This window comes from Oncorhynchus nerka, linkage group LG19 (genome assembly GCF_034236695.1).
Source record: "Oncorhynchus nerka isolate Pitt River linkage group LG19, Oner_Uvic_2.0, whole genome shotgun sequence".
Classification (NCBI taxonomy): Eukaryota; Metazoa; Chordata; class Actinopteri; order Salmoniformes; family Salmonidae; genus Oncorhynchus; species Oncorhynchus nerka.
The window spans coordinates 3,261,156-3,288,284 of NC_088414.1; the positions used below are offsets into that span (position 1 = coordinate 3,261,156).

At 42.1% G+C, this 27,129-nt stretch overlaps 1 protein-coding gene across 3 annotated transcripts in view; it reads right to left on the reverse strand.

Annotated features, from left to right (window-relative positions):
- Positions 1 to 27,129, reverse strand: part of LOC115147105 (rap guanine nucleotide exchange factor 1-like) — a 100,901-nt gene that overhangs the window by 32,409 nt on the left and 41,363 nt on the right. For 2 of the 3 annotated variants that reach the window (XM_065004618.1, XM_065004620.1), the window contains exons 2-7: positions 17,836 to 17,981; positions 7,646 to 7,824; positions 5,104 to 5,260; positions 4,555 to 4,643; positions 4,311 to 4,463; positions 1,578 to 1,637 (exon numbers count right to left, since the gene is read on the reverse strand). In XM_065004618.1, the coding sequence (XP_064860690.1) occupies positions 1,578 to 1,637; positions 4,311 to 4,463; positions 4,555 to 4,643; positions 5,104 to 5,260; positions 7,646 to 7,824; positions 17,836 to 17,981 (784 nt within the window). The remainder of the gene's footprint in view (positions 1 to 1,577; positions 1,638 to 4,310; positions 4,464 to 4,554; positions 4,644 to 5,103; positions 5,261 to 7,645; positions 7,825 to 17,835; positions 17,982 to 27,129) is intronic. The other variant, XM_065004619.1, reaches the window with a different exon arrangement.

Below are 27,129 nucleotides of genomic sequence, written 5' to 3' on the forward strand. Positions count from 1 at the left end.
GGCAAGTTGGGTAGGACATCTACTTGTGCATGACACAAGTCATTTTTCCAACTATTGTTTACAGACAGATTATTTCACTTATAATTCACTGTATCACAATTCCAGTGGGTCAGAAGTCAATTGGAGGTGTACCTGTGGATGTATTTCAAGGCCTACCTTGAAACTCAGTGCCTCTTTGCTTGACATCATGGGAAAATCAAAAGAAATCAGTCAAAATTGTAAACCTCCACAAGTCTGGTACATCCTTGGGAGCAATTTCCAAACGCTTGACGCTACCACATTCATCTGTACAAACAATAGTACGCAAGTAAACTCCATGGGACCACGCAGCCGCCATACAGCTCAGGAAGGAGACGCGTTCTGTCTCCTAGAGATGAACGTACTTTGGTGCAAAAAGTGCAAATCAATATATCGACATAACCTGAAAGGCCGCTCAGCAAGGAAGAAGCCACTGCTCCAAAACCGCCATAAAAAAGCCAGACTACGGTTTGCAACTGCACATGGGGACAAATATCATACTTTTTGGAGAGATGTCCCCTGGTCTGATGAAACAAAAATAGGACTGTTTGGCCAGAATGACCACCGTTATGTTTGGAGGAAAAAGGGGGAGGCTTGCAAGCCGAAGAACACCATCCCCACCGTGAAGCACGAGGGTGGCAGCATCATGTTGTGGAGTTGTTTTGCTGCAGGAGGGACTGGTGCACTTCACAAAATAGATGGCATCATGAGGGAGGACAATTATGTGGATATATTGAAGCAACATCTCCAGACATCAGTCAGGAAGTTAAAGCTTGGTCACAAATGGGTCTTCCAAATGGACAATGACCCCAAGCATACTTCCAAAGTTGTGGAAAAATGACTTAAGGACAACAAAGTCAAGGTATTAGAGTGGCCATCACAAAGCCCTGACCTCAATACTATAGAACATTTGTGGGCAGAACTGAAAACGCGTGTGCGAGCAAGAAGGCCTACAAACCTGACTCAGTTACACCAGCTCTGTCAGGAGGAATGTGCCAAAATTCACCCAACATATTGTGGGAAGCTTGTGGAAGGCTACCCAAAACATTTGACCCACGTAAAAAATGTAAAGGCAATGCTACCAAATCCTAATTGAGTATATGTAAACTTCTGACCCACTGGGAATGTGATGAAAGAAATAAAAGCTGAAATAAATCACTCTCTCTACTATTATTCTGACACTTCACATTCTTAAAATAAAGTGGTGATCTAACTGATCTAATACAGGGAATTTTTACTAGGATTAAATGTCAGGAATTGTGAAAGACTGAGTTTAAACGTATTTGGCTAAGGTGTATGTAAACTTCAGACTTCCACTGTATGTATGATTACATGACATCATTGGTACACAATCATGCACCAAGCTTTCCCTGATTGGACGTGGGCTTCATTGTGCGCCATGAGGCAATGACGCATAATTAGGAACTCAAACGTGCAAGATACAGCACTCCACTAATCAGTTCCTCTAGCAATCAAGACACTTCTGGGATCCGGATTGGATAGTTATAAAGTGGGCGGGATTTCATGATGCAGGGGAATGACCCTATAGGCTAACATACGTGTCAGTCTTTGCGGATCTCCTTTGGGCAGCTACAAAGTGGTCAGTAGCCAAGTGTGCTCTGTTCCCCAACAGACATGGAGAGAGGGATGGAAAGCACAGAAAAAAAATATGAAGTGAGAGAGCGGGAGGAAGAGGGAGAGGAAGAGTGAGAAAAAGAGAGACAGCAGTGCAATTCAAAATCCTAGTTGTCATATTATCTGATCTACTGGCTAAGCCCAAGGTCTATGGATTTGTCAAAGCTCTGCTTCCTTAAGCACATAGTGACTGAATAAGTGACTGCCTGCCTATAACCCTCAGTTTCCAACCTCTTATGACGATCCTTAATGACGATCCTTAATGACGATCCTTTTTAATTTAAGAGGGAGGAAGAAATTCTAGGTTTAACAATTCTAGATGATTAGGATTCCCCTTTGAGATAAAATGTTTTAAACGTCTGGTTTTTCCACATTGACAGTGGATGTCCCAAATGGCACCATATTCCCTAAATAGTGCACTACTTTTAACTAAATCACTGTTAAAAAACTGTACTACATAGTGAATACCTTATATAATGCTCTGATTTTAACTAGAACACTATAGGGCACTGGTCAAAAGTAGTGCACTAACATAGGGATTAGGGTGCTATTTGAGACACATCCTTAGAAGCAGATGAGATACTATGAAAGTGAGTTTCACAGACTCAATTAGGCTTAGTTCATAAATAAACCCTCATCTCAAGTCAATAAAAAATTATTAATGTTGACTTAGTCAACGTTTCAGTTGTATCTTCGCTTCACTTCCTCTTTGGTAGAATTCTATACTGAATACAAATATAAACGCTATATGCAACAATTGACTGAGTTACAGTTCCTATAAGAAAATCAGTCAATTGAAATAAAATTGTTAGGCCCTAATCTATGGATTTCACATGAGTGGGAATACAGATGTGCATCTGTTGGTCACAGAAACCTTTAAATAAAGTAGGGGTGTGGATCAGAAAACCAGTCAGTATCTGGTGTGACCACCATTTGCCTCATGCAGCGTGACACATCTCCTTCGCATAGAACTGGAACACGCTGTCGTACACTTTGAACCAGAGCATCCCAAACATGCTCAATGGGTGACATGTCTGGTGAGTATGCAGGCCACGGAAGAACTGGGACATTTTCAGCTTCCAGGAATTGTGTACAGATCCTTGCAACATGGGGCCGTGCATTATCATGCTGAAACATGAGGTGATGGTGGTGGATGACAATGGGCCTAAGGATCTCGTCACAGTATCTCTGTGCATTCAAATTGCAAATCGAAAAATGCAATAGTGTTCGTTGTCAGTAGTTTGGGCCTGTCTGCCGCCATGGGACACTATGTTTACAATGTTGACATCAGCAAACCGCTCGCCCATACACGCTGTCTGCCATCTGCCCGGTACAGTTGAAACCGGGATTCATCTGTGGAGAGCTCACTTCTCCAGCGTGTCAGTGGCCATCGACGGTGAGCATTTTCCCACTGAAGTCGGTTACGACGCCGAAACATAGTCTGGACAACGAGCACGCAGCTTCCCTGAGACGGTCTCTGACAGTTTATGCAGACACTCTTTGGTTGTGCAAACCCACAGTTTCATCAGCTGTCCGGGGTGGTTGGTCTGAAATGATCCCGCAGGTGAAGAAACCGGATGTGGGGGTCCTGGACTGGGGTGGTTACACGTGGTCTGCAGTTTTGAGGCCGGTTGGAAGTAGTGCTAAATTCACTAAAACGAGGGAGGCGGCTGATTTACAATTTCTGGCAACAGTTCTGGTGGACATTCCTGCAGTCAGCATTCCAATTGCACGCTGCCTTAAGACATCTGTGAAGTTGTGTGACAAAAACTGCACATTTTAGAGTGGAATTATATTGTCCCCAGCTCAAGGTGCACCTGTATAATGATCATGCTATTTAATTAGCTTCTTGATATTCCCCACCTGTCAGGTGGATGGATTATCTTGGCAAAGGAGAAATGCTCACTAACAGGGATGTAAACAAATTTGTACAAAACATTTGAGAGAAACACTTTTTGTGCGTATGGAATATTTGTTGGGATCTTTTGTTTAAGTTCATGAAACATGGGACACTTTATATTCTTGTTCGGTTTACTAACAGATTTGCCTACACTGAAGAACAAGTTCAGAAGTTCTAATGCTACAGGATCACAGTCGCTGACACAATGCGGTCGGCAGACCCGCTTCTGCTTTCTCCGACCGCAGACAGTCCAGATTGCAGAACCATGTCCGGTTCCTTCTTATAGACTGTGGGAAGGGGGGGGGGGGGGGGACTTCTCTTTTTACACCGTGGTGGGGAGGTTGCATGGGTCTGCCGTTCGAAAGGGGGGCGGAATGTTCCGCAATGATGAAAAGTTTTTCACGAGTGAAAAAGTTAATCTACATGACCGCTTAAAGACGAACAGACCACTCTCAAATGGGTGCATCTCAATAGTCTAAAGTAGCTTCCTCGCCTCATGTTTTTTTTTAAATATCTCAAAGCAAATTCAATTCATTGCAGATGAAGACAGGTGGATGAGAAGATGAAGCGCTATAAGATTATTTTAACATTTTGAATACACCATAAATAAGACCCTGAGTTTCTTCTCACCACCTGACTTGACCAGGAAAACTGTGGGCCCTAAAAGCAAAAGGCCCAAAGATTCGGTCTGGTGGGACCTGCTGCATACTATTGATAAGACGATAATATCTAAAGATGGCCTCCCAATGTTCCTAACCTGAGCGCATCCATCTTCAGGCTAGGGAGGGGGGGTTTGGGCGGGGCTATGTCCTCCTCGGCCATGTCCGTCATAGCCTCGGTGGGCGGGACAGTGGGCGTGGTCTTACTCAGGATCTCCCGCTCCCGTTCCGTCAGGGGCAACTCGGATGTGCTGAAGACATAACAGGAGAATGTGTAAGTGAGAGAAATGGTCAAGTCTGTTGTGTGTGTAGGGGTGTTTGTGTGTGCGCACGTCCACTTACCTCTCAGGTGTGGCAATAGGTGGTGGTGGTTTGTTGAGAGTGGTGGGCGAGGGCTGCTCCTGTTTCTCTATGGTGAGTTTGACCAGTTCCTTTAAGAAAAGCACGCAACTCCAGTCAACAACTATTGATATTAATTTAATGTACATTACACACTACAACTACTGTTGTAAGTGGTGTCAATTTATTATAAGGGACAGAGGTTAAAATAGTGTCCAATACACTATCATATTGAGTGACTTGTGAAAAGCTGGTCGAATTCTTTAACATGGGAAAGAGGTTTTCCGACCTCAATGGGACTACCTGGTTAAACAAAAGTACATTTGAGATGCACTTGATTCATCTTGGCCTTTGTACTTTTGGGACTTAAAACAATGGTTCCTTTGTACCAGGCAAACTAAATCAACTACGGCTTAAGTATTTGAAAGTAGGCATATTTTGACAAATGTATTCAACCCAGGTCTGCAAGGGAGAAACAGGGAATATGACCCTCTGTGAGCCCCGGAGAGCTGAAAACTATCGTTTCACATTCCCACGACCGTCTCGTCTCACCTTGACCCCGTCTAGCACAGCCTTGATAACGGTGGTGACCGCGACCACGTTGTCCTTGTCGTCCAGGTCGATGTCATCCAGCATGACCTGGTCGGACCAGCGGATCAGGTTGGCCAGGCTCTGGTACACACGGTTGTGACACGACGACACCGCTGAACTAAGGAGAGAGAAGGGGGAAGTCACAAGTGATAGGTGGGATAGGGGGTGGGAGGGCGTGGACGCCGACATTTCATGTCAGACTCCATAGATTGATAACACAGACAACTAGACTAAAGGACTACTAGGGTATCTTTTCAACAGCCAGATGTATCCACACTTGGGGTTAACTCAATATTTCCCCTGTTGGGGGTATTAAATGCAGAATGTGTTTGTGTGCTGGAGGGAATTGTCTGGTTGGTAACTACAGTATAGTGTCTGTGCTGAATTGAGCATTGAGAAACAGTAGGGTGTGGTGAAGGTTCAGACCAGTTCCAACACGTTGCAGCTGATTCACAACTCTGGAATATCCCTCCACTGCCTCTACAGGAATCAGCTCATAGAAATATAATCTACAGAACGAGCCTCCCCGTGAGTTTACTAGTCAAATTGTCAGGGTTAGTGGTTCCAAGCCCCGTCTATAGATTATATTTCTATGATACAGCTACATTTGGGCTGGGGGCTGTATGGGCAAAGTGGAGCCAAAGACTATGGCTAGTAGCCAGGATGAACTAACTACACAGGCAAGAGGAGAATCAAGTAAATAACTCAGCAATAACAACTGGGTCTGTATTCATAAGCATCTCAATCACTTTTTCCTTTTAAATCACAATAATTAAGATTACATGGACAGTGGGGACTTGATCCTAGGTCTGACTCTTTATGAAAACTGGACCCAGGTTCTTCCAGAAGCAGAGGCGTAGGACTTGAGTCCCTGAGGCTGGGGTGTGATCGGTGATCTAGACCTGTAGGGTTATTACGATAGGCCTGTTAACTTGGGGAGTGTGAGTTTGACCTCTAGGGGCCTGAGAAGTATTATCGGGTTTGGGGTCTGCGGCTGGAAAGGCACAAGGAGGCTGATGTGTGTGTATGTGTGTGTGAGTTGAGGAGGTCAGACCCCCAGAGACCCATTCCTCAACCACTGTAAGCACTATCTGTCACTCAGCACTAAAAACAGGGTCCGGATACAAAACCTGTCACATCTGACCCCCTTCAACAATGACTGATGGCGCTGTGCTAGCAGTACGCTAGTTCTGGCAAGCACAGCCATTCCAGAGGAGAGAACTCCAAGTCTCTCTTTCAGGGCTCTACAAAGAAAGACAATATAAAATATACTGTTAACTGAAGGATTTGTTCTTGGCCATATTCATTTGGCACCAAACAGAAGAAAAAGGACTGAAACAGGGGGAGGGACTACCTGAACTTTGTTTTCTGTGACAAAACATTTTGTTAAGGTGTGCACCCGGTTCTCTTTCTAACCAGCTGTAAGTGTTCTATGGTCGATTACATTTTTCCACCACAGGGAGTCACATTCCAGATGATTAATAGGGACAACATGAACACGATGGTATGAAATACCTGACCGGTCAAGATGTACACCGAATAGTCCAGGAAGGTGATTATGCCTCACTATTAGGCTCGGGCAATATACCATACACCACGGTATCTGTACATACCTTTGGTATGATTTTCAATACGGGGGTGCATACTATGCCACTGATTAACTATAAGTTAACTATCTAAGATGTGCCAAAATATATGATATTTGCTCAGGGCTCCAGCTATGTATTTGGTTTGCTAACTTGCTAGACGGCAAGATCAAGCTTCTCGCCGACAGCAGAGACAATCAATCTCCTCCTGGAATCAAGACCCTAAATTGTTTTGTGTGCCCAAATGCATTTTTATTTTTTTAAGAAATAGCGCCCCGTGTGTGCACTTCCTGAAATAACACATGCCTCGGTATGGAACACATATTTGTCAAGATCCTGATCCTTTTGCAACATACATACCTTTTTTAGAGAAATGTTACAACAGGATACGACACATTACTTCTAGCAGGCCACAAGCAGCTAGCTAGCAGTTAGTGATCACGCCATTGGATTTTGTGCCACAAATGCTAAAAATGTTGCATTTGAAACAGTGGCCAGGTGAACAAAACCAAAGCACGGATCGCTGTCATACCTTGTCCATAGACTGCCTACAGGGTAAGGAAACCAATAGATAAAGGGATATCTCACCCAAATCACAAAATGAAGTTACATCTTGGGGCCACCATTTGTTTCTATTATTTTGTGGCAAATCTGCAAGAATGCTTTGTGATGTAGCACAAAGCCCATATCACTAAGTTGCAACATGCCTAGGCTACAATATATGAGAAATGACAGACTAGATCCCACTAACCTATGCTAAATACTCACCTAAGCCCATCTACTTTTACCTGCATACTATTTTGCATGCTAGCCCCCTAAACATTGAAAACACATTGAAAATGCATATTTTTGATTGAAAATACATTTTAAACATCTTGTGCTCACTATAAGGCCTTCTACATTCTCAGCCCACATACCTGTGTGTTATCCGGGCCTCCACCTGCACCAGGGGTAGAATGGCCTCCAGGACCTTGCTGGCCGAGCCAGGCAACATCTCCAGCACCTTCTTCTCCACCATAATCTTGTCTACTATGGTCTTGAAGTAACGCAGAGCGCTCACCACCTCCTTCTCCTGCTCCTCCAGCCGACTCACCTTCTACAGAACAGAATGAATGAAAATCATGGTCAAGCTTAGAAGAAATCTGAGTCGTTTTCAGTAGGCAACAAAAGGATGGAAACAGTGAATTGGGGATGTACTATTCGAACCTGTTAGATTATTGCGATAGAAAATGACATCGCCATTGGCGTCGACTAATAGGGATCCTAATATATCAAATCAAATAATGGCCCCAATGAACACAATGAAACATGGTAACTTGGAGGAAACCCTCTTCATATGATATAATAATTGATGGATGGAACAAATGAGCATTTTCAAAGGAAGCTTAATCCAGCCCTTAAAGCAGGGGTGTCTAAACTAATTTTGCCGCAGTGGGTCTTCAACGAGGTTGGGAAGGCCGCAATGAAAATTGGTTATATTTCCTTGACGTCAGAATTTGCAGAAAATAGTCCTCTATCCATTGCTTGTGGAATGTAATGCTCCCTGACTGTCTAGTGATTATTAGCGAGCTGCACGGCCATTTTACTGTATGAATATAGGTCCATTATAATTTCTACACAGTTTTGATTTGGTTTTACTCAAACCCGCGGGCCGGATTGGGCAAGTACATCTGTCACTCCAGCCTTAAAGGGATGGTTCGGGATTTTGGAGTCGGATGAACTCATGGATATCATTTTTATGTACCTGTGTCCAGTATGAAGGACATAGGTCGTTTTGCAAGCCCCTGCTAACTAGCATTAGTGCATTGACTGGAATTCTACAGGTACAGCTAGCATGCTATAACGCAAGTTAGCAAATTCCTTCAAACTGAATGCAGACATAAAAATGGTATCCGTGAATTCATCTGACTCTGGGGAAGTAGAGAAAGGGCGTTATTGCCAAAATCCCGATCTCTCTTTAAAAATGACAGCACACATTTTGACAAAAACAATACGAAATGTAGCATTGTGCAAAGAGACAGATTCCACACATACACAGTGGTTCCTCCTTTAAAAGTTGTGCCATACTGCGGACACTGCATGCTGCTGCCTGCATTCTGTAGCACGTCATTTAATTATCTGCCATTTCGTATGTTTCTGCGAGTTATTTCTAGTTTTACCACCAGAGGGCATCTTTGAGAAGCATTTGATAGTTTTCCCTATTGGCATTACCAGAGATTTTAAAACCTTTTTTTGTAATAACATAGTATATGGGATTTATTTGAAGAAATGTGGCTTAATTCATTTTATTAATATTATGGTGCTTCCATTCTGAGAAAAATTAAACCCTCAGGGTTTCCGTTAGGATGGAGTGGAAAATATGGCGCTGTACAACGTGACAGTCGGGAGTAGGCTACAGGATTGGAGGATTCTAAATGGTTTGCCTTATTGAGACAACTTTGTTCCAATATTTCTGTAAATCAGCGATATTTATTCCCATAGTAATTCGTTATGGATACATAACTAAATCAACATCTGCATTTTTCACCATGCCAGCTCCTATTAGTTCTATTGAGCCCCGTAGCACTCGTTTTCCGAACGTTCTATTCCCAGCTTATCATCAACGTCACAACGCCTGCTTCGCTATTGTTGGCAATGAGACCTGCTCACGTTGTTTTATAGTTAAAATGTAAACTAAATTAATATTGGAACTCTGTGGTCTTCCCATTGTTGCCTATGGAGGAAAAATATAGCCATGTCTGTCTATTTTGCCAAATATCTAAATATACACATCGCAAGTCGGACGCCATTTTAAATCATGAGAATATCCTCTTTCTAATTATGTAAGTCTGGGCAGCTAGCTTGGTTGTCATCAAATGCTAACCCCAAAATACTTTTTGCCCTTGGAACGGTGAGTTCCCCCCATTGTTTTCCTATGGAGAGGCATGCCGGTCTATTTCGTCAAATATCTCACTGTGTAGATTTAGTTTTTTTTCGAGTCGGGTGTAACCGGTGTGAAATGGCTAACTAGTTAGCGGGATGCATGCTAATAGCGGTTCGAATCGGTGACGTCACTCGCTCTGAGACCTTGAAGTAGTTGTTCCCCTTGCTCTGCAAGGGCAGCAGCTTTTGTGGAGCGATGGGTAATGATTCTTTGAGGATGGCTGCTGTCTATGTGTGCAGAGGGTCCCTGGTTCGAGCCCAGTTAGGGGCTAGGAGAGGAACGGAAGCAAAACTGTTACATGGGCACCATTTTAAAATCAGGAGAATCAGGAGAATCTCATCTTTGTAATTATGTAAGTCTGGGCAGCTCGTTTGTCATAAGACCAGAAATAGCAGGTTTTATTTTTATTTGAAAAGTTTACTTCCTACACAATTTTTTTTTTCCAGTTTCGTCTGACGAACATATTGTAGTGGTAAAATAAAAATAGATTTTTTTATGGATTTTATCCTCCAGTAAAGTCATTAATTTTAGTGTTCCAGTTTGCCAACGTAAGCCGTTTTCAGCTTTGGGTGAATTTTGACTCATTCTATTGTCAAATCAAATTGGTCTGTGATAGTTAGGGCAAATCTGGTCTGTGATAGGAGGGGGGGGGGGGTTCACACCTAGCTCGGCAATTAGACTATTCTTTAGTAAAGGTTGAATAGTCTATTGTTCAGCTATTAGCCCCCCTCCCCAACCTGCAACAAATTGTCGTTGTTCCCATCTCGTTCCTTTCCCTCTTCCATGCATCCTCATTCTGCTCCTGAGTGGCTCGCTTGTGGGCGTGCTGGCAGGATTTGGCAGCATCTTCGGTTGTGCGTCAAGAATTCTGCATACAGTAGCAGGTTTGTATGAAGGTGTGGTTATTCACAGGCAAATTGTTAAATGCTATGTTTTGAGAGCAAAACTTTATTTTCAATCAAAAATAATTGTTCCGAAATCAACTTTTTTCCGACACAAAGGAAGTCAAAGCAGACACCTATGAAGATGGCATCTCAGATAAGCAGCACTGGGCTGTATTGACGTATACCTATAAAAAATAAGTTGTTTTCTTTATTTTCAGAGAGAGAGCTGATCAAGGGGTTGAAAATGTAGATATTTCCAGATGTCCACTGTCTGAGGAACAGGCTGGGGAAGCTTTACTGTGGCAAAAGTGTCCATAACCAGAGGTAATTAAACTGTTCCTTGTCCGAGGAACAGGTCGTGGAAGCTTTACTGTGGCAAAAGTGTCCATAACCAGAGGTAATTGAAATGTTCTGTGTTATTTTTCTCCATCTCTGCCTGTCTTGTTGTACATGGAACCTGTCTCACATGCATTTATTAAAAAACCTTTAAGATGTCAGCTGCTCATTTTCAGATTTACACCACATAAACACACAGTCATTTTCACTGGACTATCTGTTGCTGTCAAGTCATGATTTCCCTGGGGGTTAGCCTTGCAATAACCAAGTGATGAGACACATAGCTCTCTATATTTAAATGTTTCAGGTACACTCTGATAGGTGTCTGCGTCACATACAGTATCTTCTATTGACATCATCTTCTATTGTTTGTCCTCATGTGTCTGTTTTTCAGCATAACACCAGGTGAGACCACGCACACACACAATAAGTCTCTTCTTCACTTCATCCCTCTCCCTAAATCCTCTAGGTTATATCAGCTGTTTTGGTGAACCCCTCCCGCATCTGAACTGGCTGACACAGAGGGCACAGCATGATCATAGGTGATCATTGTTGAGATGTCACTTGGTCGGGTCAACAGGAAGTATCATTGAAGAGATGCTTTACATTGAAATAATAATAAATTAGAATGAAAAAAAAAACAAGGCATAATTATGCCGCTGTCACTCGTCTGCAGGTATGTTTTGATGTGAGAGAGAAGCCAGTCCCATCAGCGCCACCTCACCCGCACTTAAGATGGCCCGGAGATGGCCCCCTAGTTGGCCCGGAGATGGCCCCCTAGTTGGCCCGGAGGTTAGGAGACACAGCAAATGTGATGAACTGAGAGAATATTAGGGTAGCACTGTAATTCAAGAATTATATGCTGTCTGTCTCTGTTCTTACCTCTTTCCCTTTCTGTCTTTTACACCTCTCTCCTCACCTCGTCTTTCTGTCTTCTACACCTCTCTCCCCACCTCGTCTTTCTGTCTTCTACACCTCTCTCCCCACCTCGTCTTTCTGTCTTCTACACCTCTCTCCCCACCTCGTCTTTCTGTCTTCTACACCTCTCTCCCCACCTCGTCTTTCTGTCTTCTACACCTCTCTCTTCCTCATTTTATAAAGTACACCATATGTGCATTGGAGTACAGATTGAACTTGTATTTATAATATAATATTACAAATATCATAATTATAATGCATCTATGTATTTATAACACCTGGATAATGGACTCCTTTCAATAAAGCATTTCACATTCTGGTTGAAATTAAGTGTCTCATTGAAGTACTATCCTGTATCCTCAGATCAATGAAGGGAGTTAGATATGCATAGTTTTTCTTCTTTATATATGAATTACAATTCAATCATGTTTCTAGTCTATTGCATAGTCTATTGCATAGTTACAATGTGTAATCATTGATGTCCCAGCAGCAGGAGTGGTAAACATTGTTGAAGTGTATAATTGTAATACATACATACAGTGGGGCAAAAAAGTATTTAGTCAGCCACCAATTGTGCAAGTTCTCCCACTTAAAAAGATGAGAGGCCTGTAATTTTCATCATAGGTACACGTCAACTATGACAGACAAAATAAGAAAAAAATCCAGAAAATAACATTGTAGGATTTTTAATGAATTTATTTGCAAATTATGATGGAAAATAAGTATTTGGTCACCTACAAACAAGCAAGATTTCTGGCTCACAGACCTGTAACTTCTTTAAGAGGCTCCTCTGTCCTCCACTCGTTACCTGTATTAATGGCACCTGTTTGAACTTGTTATCAGTATAAAAGACACCTGTCCACAACCTCAAACAGTCACACTCCAAACTCCACTATGGCCAGGACCAAAGAGCTGTCAAAGGACACCAGAAACAAAATTGTAGACCTGCACCAGGCTGGGAAGACTGAATCTGCAATAGGTAAGCACCTTGGTTTGAAGAAATCAACTGTGGGAGCAATTATTAGGAAATGGAAGACATACAAGACCACTGATAATCTCCCTCGATCTGGAGCTCCACGCAAGATCTCACCCCGTGGGGTCAAAATGATCACAAGAACGGTGAGCAAAAATCCCAGAACCACACGGGGGGACCTAGTCAATGACCTGCAGAGAGCTGGGACCAAATTAACAAAGCCTACCATCAGTAACACACTACGCCGCCAGGGACTCAAATCCTGCAGTGCCAGACGTGTCCCCCTGCTTAAGCCAGTACATGTCCAGGCCCGTCTGCAGTTTGCTAGAGAGCATTTGGATGATCCAGAAGAAGATTGGGAGAATGTCATATGGTCAGATGAAACCAAAATAGAACTTTTTGGTAAAAACTCAACTCGTCGTGTTTGGAGGACAAAGAATGCTGACTTGCATCCAAAGAACACCATACCTACTGTGAAGCATGGGGGTGGAAACATCATGCTTTGGGGCTGTTTTTCTGCAAAGGGACCAGGACGACTGATCCGTGTAAAGGAAAGAATGAATTGGGCCATGTATCGTGAGATTTTGAGTGAAAACCTCCTTCCATCAGCAAGGGCATTGAAGATAAAACGTGGCTGGGTCTTTCAGCATGACAATGATCCCAAACACACCGCCCGGGCAACGAAGGAGTGGCTTCGTAAGAAGCATTTCAAGGTCCTGGAGTGTTCTAGCCAGTCTCCAGATCTCAACCCCATAGAAAATCTTTGGAGGGAGTTGAAAGTCCGTGTTGCCCAGCAACAGCCCCAAAACATCACTGCTCTAGAGGAGATCTGCATGGAGGAATGGGCCAAAATACCAGCAACAGTGTGTGAAAACCTTGTGAAGACTTACAGAAAACATTTGACCTCTGTCATTGCCAACAAAGGGTATATAACGAAGTATTGAGAAACTTTTGTTATTGACCAAATACTTATTTTCCACCATCATTTTTAAATAAATTCATTAAAAAAATCCTACAATGAGATTTTCTGGAATTTTTTTCTTCTCATTGTCTGTCATAGTTGAAGTGAACCTATGATGAAAATTACAGGCCTCTCATCTTAAGTGGGAGAACTTGCACCATTGGTGGCTGACTAAATACTTTTTTGCCCCACTGTACATGCAGACACAGCGTCATTCAAATAATGGAGTTTGAAATGACTGATAAAGAATGTCTCAGATTTATACCTGAACCGCACCTTTATTTGCCAAGGAAGAGTACATTATCAGTGAATATATTCAATGTGGGGATCTCATGCCTGGTAATAACTACAGTACATGATCAGTGAATATGGGGATTCAATGTCCAGGAATATATTCAACTACAATGTGGGGATCTCATGCCTGCCTGTGAATATATTCAAACTACAGTACATGATCAGTGAATATATTCAATGTCCAGGCTACAATGTGGGGATCTAATGTGTGGTAATAACTACAGTACATGTATATAGGACTTGCATCCTTGGCACAATAAAGTTATTATATTATACTCTATCCATATGTAACAGTATAGCTTCCATCTCTCTCCTCACCCCTACCTGGGTTCAAACCAGGGACTCTCTGCACACATCGACAACAGCCACCCTCGAAGAATAGTTACCCATTGCTCCACAAAAGCCACTGCTTTTGCAGAGCAAGGGGAACTACTACTTCAAGGTCTCAGAGGGAGTGACGTCATTGATTGAACCGCTAACTAGCTAACCATTTCACACCTGTTACACATAGGCTTCATTAATGCCATTCAGACTTGAAGTTGATACAACAACTATGATAGCTGAGGTTTACAGATTGGTATTAATATTAGTTCAGAACCTATTGTTTTAGGTTCCATACACAGATTGGATGTGTAGCTAGCTACGTATGCCATAGGCATACAGTTATTTTCATCCTCAAATGCTCGACAGAGAGCGAAACAATATTTTCTGACTGGACATCTCGTGCTGCATTGAAGGAATTCTCTGCTCTGTCTGGCCTACATTCCTCTCTCGCGTTCTGTAGGCTATATAATATATTTATTGAAATAGGATATAGCAAATAGGAAATTAGAAGAAGTAGAAGAAGAAGAAGAGGGGGGGTAGAGGGAGGTAGAGGGAGGAAGAGGAAGGTAGAGCAAGGAAGAGGGGGTAGAAGTCACTTGCTCCCCTGCTGTGAGCTGCAAGACTCCGCTATTCTATGCGCTGCGCCAGTCAACCTCAAATAGGCTAAACAATTGTCTGTCACATCACGATGTCGTCCCCATCAACGATCGCAGTCAATCATCGTTGATAAGACGATGCTATCGTAATATCACCCAACCCTAAATAAAACCCACAACTCCAGTGTTACAAGCACCACCATGAGAATCCCTATCTCATATGGCACTAAGCCATATACAACACTGTTGGGGAAGTCAAGTCATTATCCTAATAGCCTTGGGAACGAGTGTTCATTCATGAAACTGGCCAGCTTCAGCTCCATTCATGTCTGTATGGGTACTCCACCACCCTATCCCCTATATATGCACCAATACCCCAGCCAAGCCCAGCAACAGAGAACCCACGGGAACCTCACACACACAAACACACAATATGGCAGAGCAATAGAAAGGCACAGGATGGAACACACACACACACACACACAATATGGCAGAGCAATAGAAAGGCATTGGATGGAAAACGACACACACACACACACACACACAGGTAAACAAGAGCATGGGATAGGCGTGAGAGCTTGGGTTCCCACGACATGCGAGTACACACACTAGCACCCCTCCCACTAGAGCTGGAACCATAAACCGAAAATGAAAGACTCCGACATTGCCCTCCTCTTACCACAATGTCCTCTTCCTGAAGCAATCTGTAATTTGATAGGGCTACACAATGTCCTGATGATTATTTGGTTATAAAACAATTATTTGGTCAACAGCAACGTGCATGAACCTGTGTGAAGGGAGATTCTGATAAGCGCAAGCAATACCGTGCTTTCAGAAAGTATTCACACCTGGACTTTTTCCAAATGTTGTTGTGTTACAGCCTGAATTTAAAAACACCTTATTTATTTATTTTTATGTCACTGGCCTACACACAATACTCCATGACGTCAAAGTGGAATTATGTTTTTCAGAATTTGTACAAATTATCAAATGTCTTGAGTCAATAGGTTTTCAACCCCTTTGTTATGACAAGCCAAGTTCAGAAGTAAACGTTTGCTTAACACGTAACATAATGAGATGCATTGACTCACTATGTGTGCAATAATAGTGTTTAACATGATTTTTTAATGACTACCTCATCTCTGTACTCCACACATGCAATTATCTGTAAGGGAATTTCATAGACAGGTTAACCAAAGACCAGGGAGGCTTTCCAATGCCTCACAAACAAGGGTACCTATTGGTAGATGGGTAAACATACAAAACACAGACATTGAATATCCCTTTGAGCATGGTGAAGTCACTAATTACACTTTGTATGGTGATTCAATACACCTAGTCACTACAAAGATGCAGGCGTCCTTCCTAACTCAGTTGCCCGAGAGGAACGAAACCGCTCAGGGATTTCACCATGAGGCCAATGGTGACTTTAAAACAGTTCAAGAGTTTTAATAGCTGTGACAGGAGAAAACTGAGGATCAAAAACATTGTAATTACACCACAATACTAACCTAATTGACAGAGTGAAAAGACGGAAGCCTGTACAGAATAAAAATATTCCAAAACATGCATCTTGTTTGCAACAAGGCACTTAAGTAAAACTGCAAAAATGTGGAAAAGCAATTCCCTTTTGTTCCCGAATAAAAAGTGTTATGTCTGGGGCAAATCTAATACAACACATTACTGAGTAATACACTCAGTATTTTCAAGCATAGTGGTGGCAGCATCATGTTATGGGTAGGCTTGTAATTGTTAAGGACTGGAGAGTTTTCAGGATAAAAATACACAGAAAATTACAGGAAAAATCCTACAAGAAAACCTGGTTCAGTCTGTTTTCCAGCAGATACTGGGAGATCAATTCACCTTTCAGCAGGCCAAGACAGTGAATGTTCCTGAGTGGTCAGGTTACAGTTTTGACCTAAATCCAATTGAAAATCTATGGCAAGACCTGAAAATGGTTGTCTAGCAATGATCAACAACCAATTTGAAAGAAAGAGCTTAAGGAATTTTGAAAGGATAATGGGCAAATGTTGCAAAATCCAGGTGTGGAAAGCTCTTCGAGACTTACCCAGAAAGACTCACCGTTGTAATCGCTGCCAAAGGTGTTTCTATAAAAGTATTGACTCCGGTGTGAATACTTATGTAAATCAGCCATCTGCATTTCATTTTCAATAAATTTGCAAACAATTCTTAAAACACTTTGTCATTATGTGGTATTGTGTGTAGATGGGTGACAAAACATATATTTAATGCATTTTAAATTCAGGCTGTAACAATATAAAGTGCAATGAGTCAAGGGGGTATGAGTACTTTCTGAAGGCATTGTAGGTCAGTTGAGCTAACATTTCAAAATTGAATTGCTACTGTAACTTCTGTTAAAAATATTAGGATAGACTCAGCTTTATGAGAGTATAACGATTAAACATTATTTCTCAACTCTCAATATTTAGGAAATAACGGAGTATGTAATTCAGATGACGCGCTGGAGGAACAGAGCAGAGTCATTTGCGGTGAAATTACTGTCTAATTAATGACTATCTAGCAACAATATCATACTTAGCCAATGTTTTTTTGAATTCCTACTTCCTCAGGTGGTGAATAATGTAGCATAGCCTAGGCCAAAATGCACTATAGAGATGCTGGCAAATTCATCTATAAAGAGCCAAAAAGATACATCTGAATATTCTGGATCCTATTTTGACATGTTTGCACATCAAAATATCCATCATGCATTCCCTGATCATGTTAGATTAAATAGTCAACTCCTTTTATGTCCTACTTGGCACTGGGAAAAAAATCAGTCTAAAGCCCTAATGGAAAGTAACTGTGCCTAAAAAAAGGTCAATTTATCACAATATCATTTTTAGTATTGCTTAGCTCTACCTTCCACCCACCCACCTTGTTGACAGGTTTCTCTTGGCTCTTGATGGCTGGCTCGACCTGCAGCTGCTTGCCCTTCTTCGATGGGGTCCTCTTGATCTTTGGAGAGTGGAACCTGTCCTTCAGCTTCATGGTGAAGGAGGAAAGGTGGGAGCGCTGCGAGTCTGAGGAGGAGGAGAGGAAGACAGGGAAGATATATCAGTCAGAGGAGAAGGAATGGCAGAGGGGAGATTGAAGTAGCCTATTAGATATGTAGGACTTCGGAACCATAGTAAATGTCAGAGAAGTAGGCTAAAGCACAGACCAGGGTCTTGTTCAGCAGGCACAAAACTGTCTGAAACTGGGAGTTATGATCTGAACTTGTCCAAGAGAAAACACAGTTTTGTTTTCTGTTGCAAAGCGTTTTGCCACGGTGCCTTAATGAACACCACCCAGGCTAAAATATAAGGCAGAGAGAAATAATATATTTAGAAGCAGAACAATAAGTGAGAGCACCAATCAATGATCATAGCCTTGACAAAATACCACTGCAGTAGATGTGTGTTTGTATTAGTGCAGGGCCCAACAGTAGCAGCAGCCAGGCTGGTGTAGTCCTATCTGTCTGTGTCCAGCTGAGGGTACAACAGAGATGCTATCAGGTCTAATCATGTTCACATTTCCACGCTGTCCTCAGCGTCCCCTGGTCGATAACACTGCTGCTGGTCGCAGTCTGGTCGACTCACTGCCAGGCTCTGCTCCTATCTTGGAGAAGCCAGGCTGATAGTGAGTGCGCGGACACACGCAGCCACGCACGCATACAGCAGCTCACAGACACACAGGCGCTCAAGCATCTGCACGTACACATGGAAAAAAAGATGTCCTAGACCAAATGTATGAATAATTGTTACGCATGAGGCAGGTAATATTATAATAAAATTATGGCTTTTTTAAAATCTAGGTTTAGCAAAATTACTGTGAATCTTACTAAAAATATAATAGTGAGACAATTGGTTATCATCATCATTATACAAGGAAATTGATGTTTTTCATTTGAAATGACAGAATACGATTACTGATTTAAAGACAGAATAATGAGTCAAAATGTGGGTATCATTAAAGCTAGACTCAGCGAGTCTCTTTCCCTTTCTGTCTTTTACACCTCTCTCCTCACCTCGTCTTTCTGTCTTCTACATCAGCGAGTCTCATTTATTCTAAATGGATATTCTAGACCCAATTCAGGAAACTGGGCATATGCCACAAGTCACGACATCACAGGAGAGCCTTTTGAACGTACTTTTTTTTTATTTATTTTTTTATCAAAATGCGTTTGTCAGAAAGGCCTTCTCGAACTTTCATGTGCCTTAAAATCAAACTCAAGCATGTCATCTGTAAATACGAATAAAATTGTTAAATAACGAGCCCAGTTGGTTTAGCCACAAAAAAAAAGTCAGCAACCTTCTCGCTTAGCCATGATTGGCTGAGATAATGAGTGGGCTGGACATGCCGAAAGATGAGTTTGGATTGGTCTGCGGTGTTGCACCTTGTGTCTATAAAATGAGCTGCTGCGTAGATAATAAACTTGACTGTAGTTTTCGAAAGATATTTTATCCATGGAGAACTGCAAATATGTTGCTACTGCTCTCAATAAAATTGCTGCCCTGAATTTACCAGAAGCTTTCGACAAATGTCAGTGGGAAAAATGATGTGATGAACTACTTTCTGGACGATCATCGTGCAATACGGACTCATTTAATAACACATTTTGAAATCAGTGGAACACAACGGGCAAAACAATGCTATGCAAACTAAATGGAAACACAGGATGTCTTATAAAAAGGGGTTGCAGTCTGCCGTGAAGCTTTCATCCATGTATACAGGCAAGAATCTAGCTACAGATTCAGATATCATACGTTTTTAATTCGGTCAGAAAGTTGTTTTCATTGCAAGCTAAAGCTTGCTGCCAGCTGGAGCTTGATGGCTGGCTTGCTAACTAACAGTGAAGCTAACGTTATTTGGTCAGCAAGCTAAAGTTATGACAATCGGTTTGTATTGCTAGTAACGTTACTCTATGGAGTGGGACTATAGTTGATTTTTTAGCTAGCTAGCTAACGTTAACGTGACATGTCTAAACAAAAAGAACATTAGCTAGCTAAAGCTTGCTGTTAGCTAGCTAATGTTAGCTGAGGTTAGGGGGCTGGCTTGCTAGCTAACATTAACTTGTGTGTAACGTTAGTGATGTTCTCAGAATGCCAATTCACATCTATTATATAATAATGCTAAGATATTTGTATCTGGAATTTGTCTTTCAGCATTCATCAGTACAACACACCTGACTAATCCACCAGTCATATGGTCATCAAAAAGAGAACTGGCCCAAGCAAGCAAAGGCAGCAGCGATGTCATCAACTACATGCACCATTTCTTCACCAACTACGGAGCTGGGAAAACACGTGTGGACCTGAATTGTGATAACTGCAGTGGCCAAAACAAGAACAGGTTTGTGCTCTGCACAAGCTCCACCACAATCTTGATCTTCACTTCCTGATCACAGGCCACATCAAGTTTGCCCCTGACTGGTGCTTCGGGCCTCATCGAGCAGCGCTTCAGAAAGACCAGAGTGAACACTTTGTCTGAGATCGCTGGTGTCGCTGGTGTTGTGAAGGACAGCACTGTGACAGGGATCAACATCCCACAGCTGGTTGGACTGGAGGATGGTACGGTGTTGGTGGAAAGCTATGGCTGGCAACAACACCTGACTCCGTATTTCAGGCCGCTGCCAAAGATCAAGCAGTACCAGCACTTTAGGTTAAAAAAAAAAAACATTTTCTTTGTATGTGGTTATTCTTATCTAAACTTGGGAGGTGAATTGATGTTGTGCAGGGTTGTAATGTCTTCTGATTTTTCTGTTACTTCCTGTTTTACAGCTTCAATGCTCAAGACTAAAACAATCATTTTAAAGCCTGCTTACATTTGTATCATATCATGTGTCTTCTATTATGTGTTAGAATACTTGGGAACAGATTTCCAAAATTATAAATCATTGGAGCTGATTTCCTGGAGTTTTACAGTCTTATGTTCAACAATGAAAATGTAACCAAAAAAATGTAATATAGAACAGGTACTAGGCAGTTGCTGAAATGGGTGCAAGAGGGAAGTTCGTAAGGTGGCTCCAGGAATTTCACTAAGTGCTGAAATCCCCTATTCTCAACCACTGAGAATGGGCGCATATCCGTGGCTATAAACCAAAGCCTGTAAAACATAGCCTACATATTGCTCTTGTAATTTCTTTGGCCCAACCAGAATCAGCAAACAAGGACAGCACCCCCACCTCCGTGGCGGACGCGAGTAAAACATTTAAATGTGATAACCCTCGCAAGGCTGCTGGCCCAGACAGACGGCATCCATAGCTGCGCCCTCAGAGCATGCGCAGACCAGCTGGCTGGTGTGTTTACGGACATATTCAATCGCTCCCTATCCCAGTCTGTTGTCCCCACATGCTTCAAGATGGCCACCATTGTTCCTGTACCCAAGAAGGCAAAGATAACATAACTAAATGACTACCGCCCCGTAGCACTCACTTCTGTCGTCATGAAGTGCTTTGAGAGGCTAGTCAAGGATTATAATCACCTCCACCTTACCGGCCACGCTAGACCCACTTCAGTTTGTATACCGCCCCAACAGGTCCCCAAACGAATACCTATGTAAGAATGCTGTTCACTGACTACAGCTCAGCATTCAACACCATAGTACCCTCTAAGCTCATCATCAAGATGGAGGCCCTGAGTCTCAACCCAGCTCTGTGCAATTGGAGTTGAAGGTAGGAAACAACATCACTTCACTGACCCTCAACACTGGGGCCCCACAAGGGTGCGTGCTCAGCCCTCTCCTGTACTCCCACGACTGCGTGGCCATGCACTCCTCCAACTCAATCATCAAGTTTGCAGACGACACAACAGTAGTGGGCTTGATTACCAACAACGACGAGACAGCCTACAGGGAGGAGGTGAGGGCCCTCGGAGTGTGGTGTCAGGAAAACAACCTCTCACTCGACATCAACAAAACAAAGGAGAGGACTGTGGACTTCAGGAAACAGCAGAGGGAGCTCCCCCCTATCTACATCGAAGGGACAGCAGTGGAAAAGGTGGAAAGTTTTAAGTTCCTCTGCATACACATCACAGACAAACTGAAATGGTCCACCCATACAGACAGCATTGTGAAGAAGGCGCAACAGCGCCTCGTCAACCTCAGAAGGCTGAAGAAATTTGGCTTGTCACCCAAAACCCTGAAGGACTTTTACAGATGCACAATCAAGAGCATCCTTTCGAGCTGTAACACATCACAGCCTGGTACGGTAACTGCATCGCCCTCAACCGCAAGGCTCTCCAGAGGGTGGTGCGGTCTGCACAATGCATCACCGGGGGCAAACTACTTGCCCTCCAGGACACCTACACCACCCGATGTCACAGGAAGGCCAAAAAGATCATCAAGTATAACAACCACCCGAGCCACTGCCTGTTCACACCGCTACCATCCGAAAGGTGAGGTCAGTACAGGTGCATCAAAGCTGGGACAGAGAGATTGAAAAATGGCTTCTAATCTCAAAGCCATCAGACTGCTAAACAGAAATCACTAACTCAGAAAGACTGCTGCCTACATTGAGGCCCAATCACTGGCCACTTTAATAAATGGATCACTAGTCACTTTAACAATGACACGTTATTTATGTTTACATGTCTTACATTACTCATGTTACATGTATATACTGTATTTATACCATCCACTGCATCTTGCCCATGCTGCTCGGCCATCGCTCATCCATATACTTATATGTACATATTCTCATTCACACCTATAGATTTGTGTGTATTAGGTAGTTGTTGGGAATTGTTAGATTACTTGTTAGATATTACTGCACCTGTTGGAACTAGAAGCACAAGAATTCCGCTACACTCACATTAACATCTGCTAACTATGTCTATGTGACTAATACAATTTGATTTGATATTTTGTCTATTTGCGTTTCGGTCTTCCTCCGGGTCGGGCGATGTCGGTGTAAATGTGTCAACATATTGTTGGCAGCTGCATAGGCTATTTTTGTTGAGTGTGGCGATATACCGTTTTATCCACTATGGTCTGTCCGTTGCCGTTGTAACCTACAAGGAAGTCAAAATGCTCCCAACCTGGAGAATTAAACAATTATGGGATGAGGATCCTCCAATTCTGGTTTATCGACCCCACCATTCGCCATCGTACAGAACTAGTTCCTGGCTGCACCTCAAAAGGACAGTTTGAAATGAGCCAATTAAGATTTGAATCTTGATTACAACATGCACATAGGCTCTAGTTGTTTTAACAGAATAGCATGACATGTTTTTTACAATAAAAAAATAAACAGTGTAGGAATAGCCTAGTGATATCTTTTTATTTTTTATGTATCCATTTGGGTTCACAGTGCAGACCAAACAGAGGTCCCCTTACGAACGGTTCGGTAAAAATACATGTCATTACACACTTACCCTTACATCACCCTTACCTTGAAGTGACCCAAATGGCAAATTAATCTTTCCGCTGAAGTTTGTTAGAGATTTGGGCGAGAGGGGAGTGATCTCCCCACCCCCCTCCCCGGGTGAATTGCCCCCCTCCTCCACAACACACACAGACTGACAGAGGCAAGTGACCCAAATGGCAAATTAATCTTTCGTCTATACATTTTTTTGATAATTTAAACCAGGAAAAAAAAGAGAAAATGTATTTGGGACGGAGTTTGGCTTTAAACCTTTATATTAACATGAATTATGTCATCACACCTGAGGACACATTCAAAGCACTAATACATGAAATGCTTCATTAATTGGATATCAAATCAAAATTGAAGGTAGCCATATAACATTGAGTTGTTTAGACAGTTAATTGCAACTATATGTTTTTTTACTTTTAATTTTAGCATGAATCATTTTTTGGGTCATAATTTAGCTGAGTTTCCCCAAGCCGCTGAAGTTTGTTAGAGATTTGGGCGAGAGGGGAGTGATCCATGCCCCCCCCCCCCCCCCCCCCTCCCCGGGTGAATTGCCCCCCTCCTCCACAACACACACAGACTGACAGAGGCAGGAGATAAATACTGAACAGCACTATTGTAGGAAAGAGAGGTTAAAGAGAAAGACAGATACAAATAGATGTCCCCCCCCTCTTCACAGTATTTATCTGGCCAATATGTCTGTGTATTATGCATGTTTCTAACATTGTGTCATATGCGAAGATGTGATTGTATTATAAATGTTGAAGGACTCTTGGAAGATTAGTCCAAGTGGGGACTAAAAAAGATCCTAATAAAATCAAATCCCTCTCTTCCTCCATCTCCTCATAACCAGCACATGAATGCAGCCACAGATCAGCAGGCTTCTAAGTAGAACAAGTAGCACGTGTTTGGTGTGGTTATGAGACATCCATCCAGTGTGACTCCTGGACACACCTTCATTACAGTGAGATGACGTCACTCACCCCTAGGAGGAGAGCTAGTAATAATATTGAGACATCCATCCAGTTATAGCCAAACGTGACCTGTATCATCAAAACATTTACATAATGTACTGACAAATCATGTAAAAGAAAGAATCACTCATTTGAACCTTTAATTCAGTCTATTTCTCTGAATTATGATTGAACAGTATTATTATTTGATTTAGCCTGATATCAACATGATTGGCTGCCTTCAAACTACAATGCTCCAACATTTAGCCTGATATCAACATGATTGGCTGCCTTCAAACTACAATGCTCCAACATTTAGCCTGATATCAACATGATTGGCTGCCTTCAAACTACAATGCTCCAACATTTAGCCTGATATCAACATGATTGGCTGCCCCCAAACTACAATGCTCCAACATTTAGCCTGATATCAACATGATTGGCTGCCTCCAAACTACAATGCTCCAACATTTAGCCTGATATCAACATGATTGGCTGCCTCCAAACTACAATGCTCCAACATTTAGCCTGATATCAACATGATTGGCTGCCTTCAAACTACAATGCTCCAACATTTAGCCTGATATCAACATGATTGGCTGCCTCCAAACTACAATGCTCCAACATTTAGCCTGATATCAACATGATTGGCTGCCTTCAAACTACAATGCTCCAACATTTAGCCTGATATCAACATGATTGGCTGCCTCCAAACTACAATGCTCCAACATTTAGCCTGATATCAACATGATTGGCTGCCTTCAAACTACAATGCTCCAACATTTAGCCTGATATCAACATGATTGGCTGCCTTCAAACTACAATGCTCCAACATTTAGCCTGATATCAACATGATTGGCTGCCTTCAAACTACAATGCTCCAACATTTAGCCTGATATCAACATGATTGGCTGCCTTCAAACTACAATGCTCCAACATTTAGCCTGATATCAACATGATTGGCTGCCTTCAAACTACAATGCTCCAACATTTAGCCTGATATCAACATGATCGGCTGCCTTCAAACTACAATGCTCCAACATTTAGCCTGATATCAACATGATTGGCTGCCTTCAAACTACAATGCGCCAACATTTAGCCTGATATCAACATGATTGGCTGCCTTCAAACTACAATACTCCAACATTTAGCCTGATATCAACATGATTGGCTGCCTTCAAACTACAATGCTCCAACATTTAGCCTGATATCAACATGATTGGCTGCCTTCAAACTACAATGCTCCAACATTTAGCCTGATATCAACATGATTGGCTGCCTTCAAACTACAATGCTCCAACATTTAGCCTGATATCAACATGATTGGCTGCCTTCAAACTACAATGCTCCAACATTTAGCCTGATATCAACATGATTGGCTGCCCCCAAACTACAATGCTCCAACATTTAGCCTGATATCAACATGATTGGCTGCCTTCAAACTACAATGCTCCAACATTTAGCCTGATATCAACATGATTGGCTGCCGTCAAACTACAATGCTCCAACATTTAGCCTGATATCAACATGATTGGCTGCCTTCAAACTACAATGCTCCAACATTTAGCCTGATATCAACATGATTGGCTGCCTTCAAACTACAATGCTCCAACATTTAGCCTGATATCAACATGATTGGCTGCCGTCAAACTACAATGCTCCAACATTTAGCCTGATATCAACATGATTGGCTGCCCCCAAACTACAATGCTCCAACATTTAGCCTGATATCAACATAATTGGCTGCCTTCAAACTACAATGCTCAGATATTGTCTGACTCATTTTCACACAGAATCATACTGACTATTTGGATTAGAAATGCTTCAATGACTTGACATTCATTCAAGAGATAAAAATTGCATCACTTGTTATCAATTCTAAGGGCAACGAAATTATCTAAAGAATTTTCTATTGCCTGCTCTTTTGGCTTTCTTATATTGGTGGTACCTAATACACATGCAATGGCCTAAAATCACAATGGCTGAAAGACCGTAGAGTTTCAGATAGGCAGCTATGAGCTAGTAGCTAGTGTTCTCTTTAGAGGGGATAGCCTATAAATAGTGTGCGTGTTCGGTCTGTCTGTCCCTTATAGTGCCAGCAGCAGTAAGTGGAACAGAGAGGGGGGGGGGGGGGCACTGTCTAGACACATGCAGTACAAATCCTGGGGGAAGAGAGACAATGCAACACATTGCTGTTCCTGTCTCTCTCTGGCTCGATCAATAGTCTCTTAGACTAGGTGCTCCTTTTAGAGCAGTGGTCACCAACCTTTTTTGAGTCAAGATCACTTTGAGTCAAAACGCAAGCTGAGATTTACCATTAAGATTGTATATATATTTTTTCAACATAAGCCTATGTAACATGAACATATTTAAAAACAGTACGGTAGTACATAGCTTTTTATAATTTGCTTTTTATTTTACTGGGCTGATGGAGCCGAGGGCAGCAGACTCAGAGGGTCTGCCTCTCAACCAGTGAAGGCTCCACAGAGGAGTTAGGGGAGGACAGTCCTCCTCAGCGAAAAAAAAAAGAAGAAAAAAAGGTGAAATATAAAAAAAGGTACCCTATTTAGATAAAACTACACTAAATATATTCACGTCACCAAATAATTTATAAAAAACTAGGAGGTCGACCGATTAGGATTTTTCAACGCCGATACAGATAACGATTATTGGAGGACCAAAAAAGCCGATAGCGATTAATCGGCCGATTTAAAAATATATATTTATTTGTAATAATGACAATTACAACAATACTGAATGAAAACTTATTTTAACTTAATATAATACATCAATAAAAATCTATTTAGCCTCAAATAAATAATGAAAAGTGTTCAATTTGGATTAAATCATGCAAAAACAAAGTGT